The following is a 13,367-nucleotide window of genomic DNA, read 5'->3' as shown; positions in this document are numbered from 1 at the left end:
TTTGTCTTTTTGAGACAGGGTCTCCCCGTAGCCCCAGCTATCCAGGAACTCACTATGTAGACCAGGCTGGCCTTGAACTCACAAAAATCCGCCTGCCTCTGCCTCCCAAGTGCCAGGACTAAAGGCGTGTGCCACCATACCCGGCTCAGCCCTCTGTTCTTTATAAATGACCTGGCCTGTGAGATTCAGTTATAGCAACAGAACCCAGCCTAAGAAACTCCCTTTATGTCAACGGGCTACAACAAGCTATCAGAAGCCAGAGACCCCAGAGAAGAAGTGGCAGGAATCAATTGAGCTGAGTGGATGAGGTAGAAGGTATCTGGGTAGACAATCCTGAGAAATTAAATTTCTGGGAAGGCAAAAGTCCCATTTGCTGTGCCAATAAAATGAACTGAGCCTTACCATGTGACCCAGGTTACAAGGGCACAGAACCATGTGCTGGGGCCTAAGGGTGAACATGACTGTGGGGTCCTAGGCAACACTCATTTTCACAACCAGACTCCCTGTCCTTGGGGGAAGAGGGGCTACTGGTAACATGGGTCTGGGGAGAGCCTGGAGATAAGTGGGGGGAGTCTGAGGTTGGCAGGCTTCACTTGCGTTCCAGCCAGTTATACACCTACTCCACCCACCACCCACTTCACTACAGCTTTCTCCTGCAAGGCCTCTGCTAAGAGATGGTTGGGTAGCTGTCCTAGAAAACAATAGCTGTGCAAGGATGAGCCCAGCCTTGGCCATCTCTGATCCCACCCGCCCTTCCTGTTTTAGAATATACCAAGTATTCCCACTCAGGGCCCAGCCATCGCTGGTCCTTCTAATGGCTTCTTGTCATTTCAGCTCAGGTATCACCTCACTGGTGACCTTCCAGTCGGCTCCTTTGTAGGAAGCCCCATCCCGTCCCTGGAACGTCCAGGCTGGGTTCTGTCTGGCTCTGCCACCCCTGACTGTTGGGTCTCCCTCAGTTAACTGATCTGCTTACTGTACACAACTCGGTGAGAACAGGGAACGGGGGCTGTTGTGTAGCAGCACCCTGGAGACACTCTTGAGCATGGCTGGGGAGGGCGAGAAGATACCAGTATTGAAGGAGCTGAGAACGTGGCTCAGGAGTAGAGCCCTTGCCTAGAATCCCCCAGTGAGTGGCCAGGGGCATGACTAAATGGCAGAATGCCTGCCTGGCCTGTGCAAGACCCTGGGTTCCATTCCCAGCATCTCATGTGCATTTGTATACACTCACATGGAATAATAATAAAGAAAAAAAGGTAACAGTGGGCCGTCAGAACATGGCGAGCTAACAGTCAGCCAGGGGAAGCTCACAGAGTGGAGGTTAATACCCTGCCCTGCCTCCCATCTGACCTGAAGTGGCCACAGAAGCTGAGGGCACTAAGCTACCCCAAGACATCAGCCTCCCCGCTCCCAATGACCTCTTTAAATTGTAGGGACAGCACCGTGTCCTACAAGTTCCCTGGAAATGAGCCTCCTGAACTGAATGCTAAACTTTCCACCTAGGTCAAGGGCAAGCACAAACCATCTAGACCTACCTTTCTTGCTGTCATTGCCACTATCCTTGTTCTAATATGAGTGGGGTGCTGACCAGCCTGCTCACCTGCCATAGTTTACCTTCAAAACCACATGAGAGAGCCAGTGAGATGGCTCAGAGGGGCAAGTCTCCTGATGCCAGGCCTAATGACCTGAGTTCCATCCCTAGCACTCACATGGGGGAAGAAGGGAACCAATTCCCTCAAGTTGTCCTCTGACCTCCACACACCTCCTGTGGTATGCACACACGATAAATCCAAATACACCATACACAAACCTCACAAAAGCAGCTGGCAGCGATATGGTTTTGCCTGAAACTGGCCTCCCCATCTCACACCTTTAGGTCATATGGTAGGGGCTGCTGCAAAGTCCCAGGGATACTGTAATCCCCCCTGTAGCCCAGGTTGAATTACAGGTGTGCACTACAAAGCCTGGCTGGAGGCTTGTCTTGAGAGGAGCTCACTATGCACCCAGGCCCAATGATGCTCCTGCCTCAGCTTCCTGAGTAGCTGGAACCACGGACAGCAGCACTCTGCCTGGCTGGAAGAGTCTGTTCTGATGTGCAACAGTCACCCCCCATGTTTACTATCCACCCAACAGTTCTGCTCTAACAGAAATATGTTATACTATGCCTACACAAAGGCCTGTGGTATTCTCCTGTCATCACTGTTCAAGCATCAAACTAATGTATCTGGGACTGTGTGTCAGAATGCTTGGTTTTAACAACTGCGATTCCAACTGCTATCTTGAGTTTCATTTTTAAAAAAAATCATTAAACAAGGAGCTAGAGAGATGGCTCAGCGGTTCAAAGCATGTACCACTCATGCACAGGACTGGGGTTTAGTTCCCAGCACCCACACTGCATATCACAACTGCCTGTAACCTCAGTTCCAGGGGATCAGATGTCTCTTTTGGCCTCCATAGGCTCCTGCATGTACATGGTGCACATAAACTCAGGCACACACATACGCAGAAAAATAATATAAAAATAATAAATCTGTTAAAAAAAAAAACTCATTAAATGAAGGGCTAGAGAGAAGGCTCAGCAGTTAAGAGCACTTGCTATGTAATTGTGAGGACCAGCATTTGGATCCCAGCACTCATATTAACCTGCAAGGTATACTGGGTGAGGGGTCCAATGCCTCTTCTGGCTTCTGTATGTACAGGAAGATGTACATTTGCACAAGTGTGCATATGTTCACACATACAAATAAAAAATAAATTTTAGGAGCTGGGGAGATGGCTCAGCGGTTAAGAACCACTGGTTGTTCCTGCAGAAGGCCCAGGTTCGAATCTCAGCACCCACAGAGCAGCTAACAACTCTCTGTAACTCCAGTCCCAGGGGATCCAACAGCCTCTTCTGACCTCCTGGGGCACTGCACTACACAGGTGCACTCATCTACATGCAGGCAATACACGCATACACACACACAAAAAAAATAAAAATAATGAAATAAAATTAAAAAAAAATTTTTATAAACAAAATTATTAAATATATTTTGGCTTGGGATAAAGGCAGAATTTCCAAATAATTTGTCTGTGTGTTTATACATTCTCATGTGTGCATGTGTGTCTGTGTGCACCCACGTATATGCATATGCATGTAGCAGCCAGAGGTTGATGCTGGGTGTCCTCATCAATCACTTGCCACCTTTTTAATTTTTACTTTGTTTTTTTCTGAGGCAGGGTCTCCCTGTAGCCCCAGCTGGCCTGGAACTTGTTATGTAGACCAGGCTGGATCTCATAGAGATCTGCCTGCCTCCTCTAACTCTAGCACTACCTACATGCTGCAGTTAGAAGTGAGTACTGCTATGCCTAACTTCACATGGGTGCTGGGGAACCAAACTCACATCCTCCTGCTTGCATGGAAAGCACTTTGGGCCTCAGCTATCTCTTCAGCGCCCCCGCCCAACAGTTTCTGGAATGCTTCTACCATTCCGTACAACATATGCATTCTCAGCACTTCAACTCTAAAGTCAAGATGGTGACCAACCCTGAGAAGTGCTGAGGAGGCCCAACTGGTAGTCCTGTAGTATCAAGTCCTTTTATATATATAGATTTTATTTGTTATTTCTAGTTTATGTGCATGAGTGTATTGCCCGCATGTATGTGAGTGCACCTGTGTCGTGCAATGCTGTGGAAGTCAGAAGAGGGCGTCGTAGTCCCCTGGAACTGGAGTTAAGGACGGTTCGTAGCCGCCATGTGGGTGCTGGGAATCGAACCCAGGTCCTCTGCAAGAGCGGTCAGTGCTCTTAACCACTGAGCCGTCTCTCCAGCCCGAGTATCAAGTCTTTATGCAAAAGCAACAAACACATTCACCTCATTAGCATGCAAATGTGCTGGCACCTTTAATAAACAGTAAAATTATATACCAAAGAAGTTATTTTAAACTAATGTGGCGTGGTTTACTATCCACACATGCCTTGTTTGTACACATCTTGTACCTCTAAAGCTGGAGTCACAGGACACTTTCTCAGTTGGAAGGGGTCGTGAGTTTAAGCCCTGCTCCAGTGATTGTGGACTCGGGAGGAAGTCAATGTGCCAAAAATGGCTGTGCTAAATGGAAAGTGATGAGAGGAGAGCCCGTGCCTGTTAACTATTTCACATAACCATGTGATATGTGCACACACACTTCATTTACAGAGGTGGGGTCGCTCACCACACCAGCAAGCTTGCCTAAGGGACTCCTGCCAGCCACCACGTCTGTACAGCACTGACACACGGGCTAGGATCTCCACTCCTCACACTTGCGAAGGCAGCATATCTCCCCAGGCCCCAGAGGCCCATAGTGTGCTGTCGTGGGCAGGGCACTGCCTCCACAAGGCCCCACTGAACCATCTAACATGCATTTAGTCTCTTGAGTCAGATTTTTTTAAACTCTGAATTTATAACCAAGAACTGAAATGGGGTAGGGACAGACAATGCACCAGCAACTACAGTGGACTGGGGAAGGGCTGGGTGTGATGGCTATCAAAGAAGGTCATGCCACAGGACAGACATCAGGACCAAGCTGGGTAACATGGATTCACTGTGGTGGGTGGGGACAGAAACCGGCAGGGGAGGAAGGGCTTGGGGTCCAGAACTAAGCAGAGGCTTGCCGCTGGGCAGAGATGTGAGGAGGGCACCCAGGGATGGGGGTGCTTGAAAAAGTGTACTACAGTCATCCCACCATGTCCATGGGTTCCATACCCGCTGATTCCACCACCACAGGACAAAAGTACTCAGGAAAAAGTGCTGCCAGACACATGCCTGTCATCCCAGACTCAAGAGGCCAAAGCAGGAAAGTGGAGCATTCCAGGCCAGCCTGGGTTACATAGCAGGCTACTGTCTCAAAGCAAAAAGAGGCAAAATTCCTACACCTGTGCTGAACACTGACAGGTATCCTTCATGTATCAAGTCACTGTGTAGCAATCACATAGGCAGCAGTCTCTAGCACCAAGAGATGATAGAGGAGGTAGCATCTGCTAACAGGCACTGAAGCCACCTAGAGACAATGCAAGCCAGCCTTAAAGAGTGTTGGCTGCATAATCATGAGGACAGGCATTCAGATCCCATGTAACAAGCAGGGCACCCTGTAAATGCCTGCAACTCCAGCTCTGAGGGGACCAGAGACGGCTGGGGCTGGCTGACTGCTAGCCTAGCTTAGAAAATGAGAGTCCCAGGTTCAGGGAGAGACCCCAGCTCAAAGGAACATAGGGAGCATGATAGAGGACACACACATCTGGCCTACACATACACCAGGTACACATGCACACACACACAAAAACACTAATAAATGGGCACATAGGGAGATGTACACAGAGTGTGTGCAAATACTGCATTCCTTCATGTGAGGACTCAGGCATGAAGAGCACTGATATCCTGGGGGTTGTAAAACTCATGTCCTGTAGATACCAAGGGGCAGCTTCATTTATGTGCAAGCAAAGAAGAAAGTTAATTCTGAATCCCTCTAGTAAACTGCTTAAAGCATCTGATAAGCTCTTGTGGCTGTGGAGAACCAATGCAGAACCCTGGGAGTATTGTGGTCACAGTCCCTACCTGAGCCTGCTTGACGCTGTGTTTGGGGGACAGGCTGCCCGTGCTGTTTAGACTGCTGACACTGCCGTGCGATGGCGTGGAGCGGAGGCTGTCTTTAGGTGGGGGGCTGGCGGGCAGGACAGGCACAGCACCCGGAAACACGGTTTTTTTCCTCTTGGAGGGCGGGATGAGGGACAGGGGCAGGACAGAGGGCACTGGCTCCTTCTCCAGGGCGCGGTACACCAAGTGCATGGCCTACAGGTGCCAACAGAAGAAAGGCTGCTGAGGATGGGGGCACAGAGCAGGAGAGGGCCCACGCAGCTTTGGAGGTTCACGGGGACCCCATGGAGCTGAGAAAGCTGCAAAGTGAACAAGGCAGTCTTGTCTGCTGTGCGTCCTCCTTGTCCACTTCCTAGGACACGCTTAATTCCAGTGGGGCAAGTGAGCACAGAGGCCATCAGCCTCCTCCAAGACTCTCTTCTGAGGACTCATTTCCAAGACTCACCTGTGGTCTGAAAATGTTCCATGGAAAATTCCAGGAAGAGAGACCCCACAGCTTCTATTCAAGTACATTGTTACAATGTTTCATTGCGACAGGTGTCTCACATTTCACAGGCTGACCTCTAACCCACTATGTGCTTGAGGATGACCTTGAACTTCCATCCTCCTACCTCCACCCAAGAACTTGGGTGATACCTGGTTTACGCAGAGCAGGGGAAGGAACCCAGGGCTTTGTGCATGCTACAGCCCAAGCCTTTGCTGCAGTTATTTTATTATTGCTGTTAGCAAACTCTCACTGTGCTCATTTAAAGGCCCCACTGTATTGCCGTTGAGAGTGGAGGAAAGAACCTGCACACTGACAAATCTGGCTTCGCACTCAGTGTCAGCACGGCCACGGCCCAGGGCTTAGGACTTATGCTAGAATCCTGAGGAAGCCAGGCCCTTGAGAGATGCCTGTGCTTCAGAGTACTCAAGTGACAGAAAATGACCCCAAAGGGGATAGTGTGAGAGGGGAAGATGCTCCTGCCTCAAGGCAGATGGGGAAAAGAAACTGTCTAAATCGTGGCATTTGTCTGTTTGAGATAGGGTCTCCCGATGAAGCCTAGACTTGAATTCCTAATCTTCCTGCCTTGGCCTCCGAGTACTGGGATGACAGGCATGCACTGGCAAAACCCACAGAACATAAAGTCTATTTTAAAATATAACTGGAAAGCCAGGTGGTTGTACACATCTGTAATTCCAGAACTTGAGGGGTGGAGGCAGGAGGATCAGGAATTCAAGTCTAGCTTCAGTCACCTGAGACCGACTGAAAGAAAGAAAAACAAAGAAAAAGAAAAGGCCTTGTATCTGCAGCTCAGCTCACTGAAAACAGTGCAGAGAGAAAACTGGAGCGTGTGTGTGTGTGTGTGTGTGTGTGTGTGTCTGCGTGTCTATGTGTGTCTCTGTGTGTCTCTGTGTGTCTGTGTCTGCATGTCTGTGTGTGTCTGTGTATATGTGTCTGTCTGTGTCTGTGTGTGTGTGTCTGTCTGTGTGTTTCTATGTCTACGTGTCTGTCTGTGTGTCTGTGTGTGTCTGTGTGTCTGTGTGTGTCTGTCTGTGTGTGTGTCTGTGTGTCTTGTGTGTGTGTCTGTGTCTGCCTGTCTGTGCCTGTCTGTGTGTGTGTCTGTGCTTGTCATAGACATAAAGTAGGCGAGACCGAGGGAAAGCAGAGGAAGGGTGGAGAAATAATGGGAGGATTTAGGCTGCTCTAGGAGTCTATATCACTGCACTTTTCTATGCAATGAAATGTCAAAATAAATACTTTAAAAACTGAGGAAGAACCTCAGAAAAACCCCCATGAGCTACACACTACCTTGGGCCTTAGCAGAACCTACCACAGCAAACTCATCACGGTCCAGATGTCCATCCTTGTCAATGTCACTGAGGTCCCATACCTGCAGGGGACAGATTGACCAGAGAGGGTAAAGTTATGTGGGGAGGAAGAGCCTGTGAATGAATCCCACCCAACACAAGCAGCTTCTCAGAGTGCGGGGGGCAGTGCATGAGGCCAAGGCAATCAAAAGACATTTAAGGAGCTGTATGCCCAATGTCCTCCTCTAACCTGCACATATACAACCATGTATACACACATCACATACCACATACATCACACAAACACACATCACACACACATACATACGTCACACATAAGAAAGGAAAAGGAAAAGAAGAAAAAAAAAGGCATTTAAAAACTAGTCTGTGTTTGCCAGTGATAGTACACATCTTTAACCTCAGCACTCAGGAGGCAGAGGCAGGTGAATCTCTGTGAGATTGAGGCCAGCCTGGTCTATGTAGAGAGTCCCAGTTGAGTTGGGACTACAGGGGGACCCTATCTCAAAAAACCAAACCAAAGAAACAAACAAATAGTCTGTGTTGGGAGATTGAGGCAGGGAGATTGTAAACTCAAGGCCTGCCTGGATTACACAGAGAGCTCCAATCCCACCCATGCCACATAGCAAGATCTCACCAAAAAGACCAAAAACAGGAAAACTAGAGGGGAAACAAAACAAAACCAGTCTGTAAACAACTGTCTGGAAAATGTGATGAAACGCTGTCAGTGCCAATGCAAAGATCCCACAGTCTCTCTACAGCATGTTCACTTTGTATAACAAATGTCATGATTAATATCACCTCCAAGGCTATACTTTAAACCAGCCTCATTCTTTTTCTTTGATTAGCTTAATAAAGAAACAGAGGAGTGGGTGTGGTAGCCCACGCCTTTAATACCAGCACTCAGGAGGCAGAGGGAGATGGATCTCTATGTGTTTGAGACCAGTCTGGTCTACGCAGTGAGCTCTAGGCCAGCTGGGACTACAGGAAGACCCTGTCTCAAAAAGACAAAACAAACAAACAAAAACAACAGAGGGGCATGGATCAGATTGGAGCCCCTGCCTAGAATCCCTCAGTGAGGGGCTAGAGGTGTGGCTCAGAGGTAGAGCACATGCGGCCCTGAATACAAGGCCACACACACAGCCCCCACCCCAAGGGATGGTGGGACAGGGCTGTAGGTACTAGGTGGAGCACATCTGTCCAGTTCCATCTCCTTTCTTCAAGGCTGGGTGAGACAGAATGTCCCAGCCCTCTTAGCACACTAAGGTTGAGTAGACAGGTATGAACTGTTAACACCATAAGCAAGTGGTAGTTTCTTGGCCATAGTCACTCATACAAGGACCATACCTGCCTGATCCAGTAATACAGAACGTGTCACTAGCACCTGAAAACCTGGACAGTACACCTATGCATGATGCCTCTTGTCAACACAGTCCTTTTGTATGTCACCTGGTATCAGCCCACAGCAGTCTCTCATCCATTCACCTCCCCAGTCCTATGGGCTAGCCTGCTGCCTCCAGTCCTACACAGCACCCACCTAGCCCTGCCTGCAGTGTTCATCATGTCCCTCAACCCATCACACAGAGGCATGGGACCTGGCCAGCCTGATCTCAGCAGGTTCCCATACACCCACCCAACCTCCTTGAACCTCCTGTGCCCTTTGGGGACTGTGTCGGGAAAGCTACAGCTCAGATGCCTCACTGGCTCCACAGTGCTCCTCCCAGTCCAGGGCCTCCATATCTCAGCTACTGACACTAGAGCCAGTCATTCTGTGAGGTGCAGTGTGCTGCAGGGTCCTAGGCCTTGTCCTAGCCTTTCCCACCCAACATAAGTCACACCTGAATGAAGTGGGAAGACTAGATATATCTCCAAATGTTGCTATGACATCCCTGGCAAGGGGGGAGGTACAAAGGCATGCTGGGTGATCTGGGCCAGTAAAGTGCCGTCACCTGCCCAGTCTGTTCAGAGGGCAGCCTGTGCCCTCTCACCCTGGAGCATGCATCCCAGGGCATCTCCTCTGGGCAGCTCAGGGTGCTTAAGGCCTTGTCTCCACCTTGCCCACAGGGCGCCAAGCTGTATGGGAACAATGCTACTCCACTGAGGAGGGCAGGCTCAGGGACATAGCTCCTCTTGCCTTCTCCAGCATGGCATGGAAGCCTCCATTTCCTCATCTGTAGAATGGGCTCACAACACCCACAGCAAGGTAGGGGCAGGTACTGACTGATGTCACTTGTATCATATGCTGGCATAGGGCCAGATTTATTAAGCCCTCAGTGAACTTAGCACTCAACCACTGTATATCTATTTCATCTCCTGTTGGAGAAAGCTGCCCCATTTGAACTCTGCAGAAAGCATGCTTTTGACTACATGTGCAGTCGCCAGTAGCAAAGATTGTCTAGGATGGCAGAGCCAGATAGGTTCTGAACTGCAGTGTCCCTTATGTTTATGTTTAGACAACAAAGTATGACTTATTTACACTGTTATATGAGTATCTGCTCTATACCTGGCAAACAGGCCACATTTTGTTGCTAATTGTTTCCTGATCTCCTGTAAAGGAATGTCCTTTGATCTGCATACCCTTTGTTTCTGATTACCTGCTTAGAGCACCCCATCGCTGTGCCTTGAAAGTTAAAGACTCTTTGTTCTACTGAATAGGGAGCATCCAGCTTTCTTAAATATTAAATTGTCTGTGTGTGCTGTTTTATTATTAGATACCTCACCATCCCTCTTCGTGTCCAGTCACACAGGACATAGTAATCTCCCTAACTCTATCTAATGCCATCCCATGTTTCTAGCACTAAGCACAGGCCTGGCCTTAGCTCTGAAAAACGTTTACAGAATGATGAACAAATAAGGGTAAGTGCAGTACATGGAGGAATGAGCACAAATGGAAAGGCAAGAGTTCATGGCTGCAGACACAGACACACAGGTGAAGAAACTACAGACACGGGGAACAAAATAATTGCACAGAGGTACATGGGAAAATGAAGTGCTCAGATGTAGGTAAGGCTTGGCTGGAGAGGGAAGAGCCAGGAACCTGTGCAGGAACTTGAAGGGCAGAAGATGGGCAGGACAACCCTACCTGACTCAAGGCACCCCTCCCCCTTGTGCTCTCTGCTGTGTCTGGAGCCTTGGCTCTGTCATGCTGTTGCTGTCACACACAGGTATTGGGCCAGAACGTCAAGTGCATGTCCACTACAGCCACTGTCCATCCCAACATGGCTGACGTGAGGGTGGAGACATGTAAGGTGGCCTACCACGGCCTCCCTGTTCCAAAATAGTTGGTAACAGTAGTCAAGTAGGTATGGGTCAGCCTGGACTAGGTAGTAAGACCTTGCTTCAAAAGCAAAGCAGCAGGGCTGAAGAGTAAGGATGCTTGCTGCTAAGCCTGATGACCAGACTTTAATCCCCAGAACCCACATGGTAGAAGAGAGAATGGACTCCTACAAATTGTCATCTGACCACCACACCACCAGCACAGTACATGCGCGCACCGCCCCCACAGACACCACCCCCTCCACACACACAAACCACCAGCCCGCTACTGATGCATCAGGCCCTCAGTTTTGTCCCCAGCATCGCAAAACATCCAGCTAGCCATTAAAAAATGATCAGGGGGTGGAAAGATGGCTCAGTGGTTAAGAGCAGTGGCTTTTTGCAGAGGACCCTGGTTTGGTTCCCAGCACCCATAGGGTGGCTAACAACTGTCCATACCTCCAATTCCAGGGCATCTGACACCTTCTTCTGGCATCTGTGGGCACTGCACACATGTTGTGCACTTACATGCAGGCAAAACACTCATACCCATAAAATAACAAAAACAATAAGTAAAAAAATAAAAGATCAAGATAGGTTGGTTCCAAGGCCAGGTGCAGCCAATACTAATGATTCCAGCACTCTGGGAACTGAGACAGGAGGACTGTCAGTTCCAAACTTGTCTGGGCAATACAGTGAGACTGTCTTAAGAAAATACCAAAGGATAGGCTCTACCCAAACCAAGCCAGTGCCTGGTAACACATCTCAGACTGTCACTGAGGGCCAGAATTTATCTTTCCTTGGGCTTTTGTTCCATCAAGAGCAACGGAGCAGCCGGGCGTGGTGGCGCACGCCTTTCCCAGCACTTGGGAGGCAGAAGCAGGCAGATCTCTGTGAGTTCAAGGCCAGCCTGGTCTACATAGTGAGTTCCAGGACAGCTGGGGCCACAGGGAGACCCTGTTTCAAAAACGCCAAAAAATAAAAATAAAAATAAAAAAGAACAAGGTGCCTAGGGCCTGAGGAGCCTCTGGCTCTGTCTAGAACCACCACAGGCCCCTGCAGACAGATGATGGTAGCTTGTCTTGCCCACAGATGGTCATGAAGCAGGCTTTGTGCCAGGGCAAACCCAGGCCACAAGCCAGGCTCCACCAAAAGGAAAAGAACCCACAGTGGGGCGCTGGGGCTGAACACTGCTCTAATAGGGACAAAGCTGAGGCTCATTTCTAGTGGGGAGAGAGGTTCCTGACCTGTTATGCAGTCTTGACTGGCCTCAAACTAATGATTCTCCTACCTCAGACTTCGGCGTGGGGAATTGCAGGCTTACACTATCATACCTACCAAAACTAAGAATATCTTTTAATGGAATGCACTAGGCAGGGCAATCCGGAGTTTAAGGTCATTCTCAACCTTTCTGAGCTAAAGGAAACCCTGTCTCAAAAATAAAACCCAAAGCCAGGTGTGGTAGCACACGCCTTTAATCTCAGCACTCTGGAGGCAGAGGCAGGTGGTTCATTATGGGATCCAGGCCAGCTGGATCTACATAGCAAGCTCTAGGCCAGCTGAGGCTATAGGGAGATCCAATCTCAAAACGAAACAAAAATAACAAAAAACTCAAAAGTACTCTAAACTTGCAACAGAGTAGGAAGTACTTTAACCTTGAGGCTGACAGGTGGGAAAAAAAATATCTAAAAATAAAAGCCAGAAGAAGAGAAGGGGGGGAGGGGCAGGGCAGGGGAGGGGAGGGGAGAAGAGAGGAGGAAGAGAAGAGAAGAGAAGAGAAGAGAAGAGAAGAGAAGAGAAGAGAAGAGAAGAGAAGAGAAGAGAAGAGAAGAGAAGAGGGAGAGAAAGAGAGAGAAGCCAGGGCCAGATGTGGTGGTGCACACCTTTAATCCCAGCACTTGGGAGTTTGAGGCCAGCCTGGTCTACATAGTGAGTTCCAGAACAGTCAAGGCTGTATAGTGAGACCCTAACTATATCAAAAAAGGAGGAAAATGAAAAAAGAGAAGAGGAAGGAGGAGGAGGAAGGAAGAAAGAAGGAAGAAGTCTCTGGCAGGGCTTTAAGATGGCTCAGCAGTTAAGAGCAATATAGCTCTTGCACAGGACCAGAGTTTGGTTCCCTGAAGCCACTCAGGGATTGACAACTTTGTAACTCTGGCTCCAGGGGATCTGATGCCCTCTGGTGGCTTCCATGGGTACTTGCATACATGTGGCATATACTGATGCAGATATATACTTGTATATGTAAATAAAAATAAATATTAAAATAAAAAAATTTTAAAAATAGTGTGTGTTGGTGGTATAGTGGTGTGTATAGCTGCCTTCCAAAATAAAAAAATAAAATTAGAAGCCAAGGGCTATCAAGTTGGCTCAGCAGGCAAAAGCACTTGAAGCCTAAAAACCTGGGTTTGATCCCCTAGACCCACATGATAGGTCCTGCAAGTTGCCCTCTGACTTCCACAGGTATACCATAGTGGGTATGTACATACACACACACACACACACACACACACACACACACAAATTTTTAAAATGCAATTAAAAAAAAAAAAAAAAAACACTTGAAAATTAGCTGAGTGTGGTGGCACAGATTTGTAATCCCAGTACTCAGGAGGCAGAGGCAGGAGGATCCCTGGGCTTGCTGGCCAGTCAGCTCAGCTACTTGGTGAATTTCAGGCCGAATGAGAGACCCCGTC

The 13,367-nt window shown here is 48.7% G+C and overlaps 1 protein-coding gene across 8 annotated transcripts in view; it reads right to left on the bottom strand.

Moving 5' to 3' along the window:
• The window catches only part of Eps15l1 (epidermal growth factor receptor pathway substrate 15 like 1), an 82,504-nt gene that overhangs the window by 45,657 nt on the left and 23,480 nt on the right, over nucleotides 1-13,367 (bottom strand). For all 8 annotated transcript variants that reach the window (XM_017795951.2, XM_008824661.3, XM_029559378.1 and 5 more), the window contains 2 exons: nucleotides 7,425-7,484; nucleotides 5,572-5,805 (listed from right to left, as the gene is read on the bottom strand). In XM_017795951.2, the coding sequence (XP_017651440.1) occupies nucleotides 5,572-5,805; nucleotides 7,425-7,484 (294 nt within the window). The remainder of the gene's footprint in view (nucleotides 1-5,571; nucleotides 5,806-7,424; nucleotides 7,485-13,367) is intronic.

The sequence above is a fragment of the Nannospalax galili genome, unplaced genomic scaffold (genome assembly GCF_000622305.1).
Source record: "Nannospalax galili isolate Female #2095 unplaced genomic scaffold, S.galili_v1.0 scaffold529, whole genome shotgun sequence".
NCBI lineage: Eukaryota > Metazoa > Chordata > Mammalia > Rodentia > Spalacidae > Nannospalax > Nannospalax galili.
Note: the sequence above shows the minus strand (reverse complement) of the source record. Positions and strands in the feature narration are given on the sequence as shown.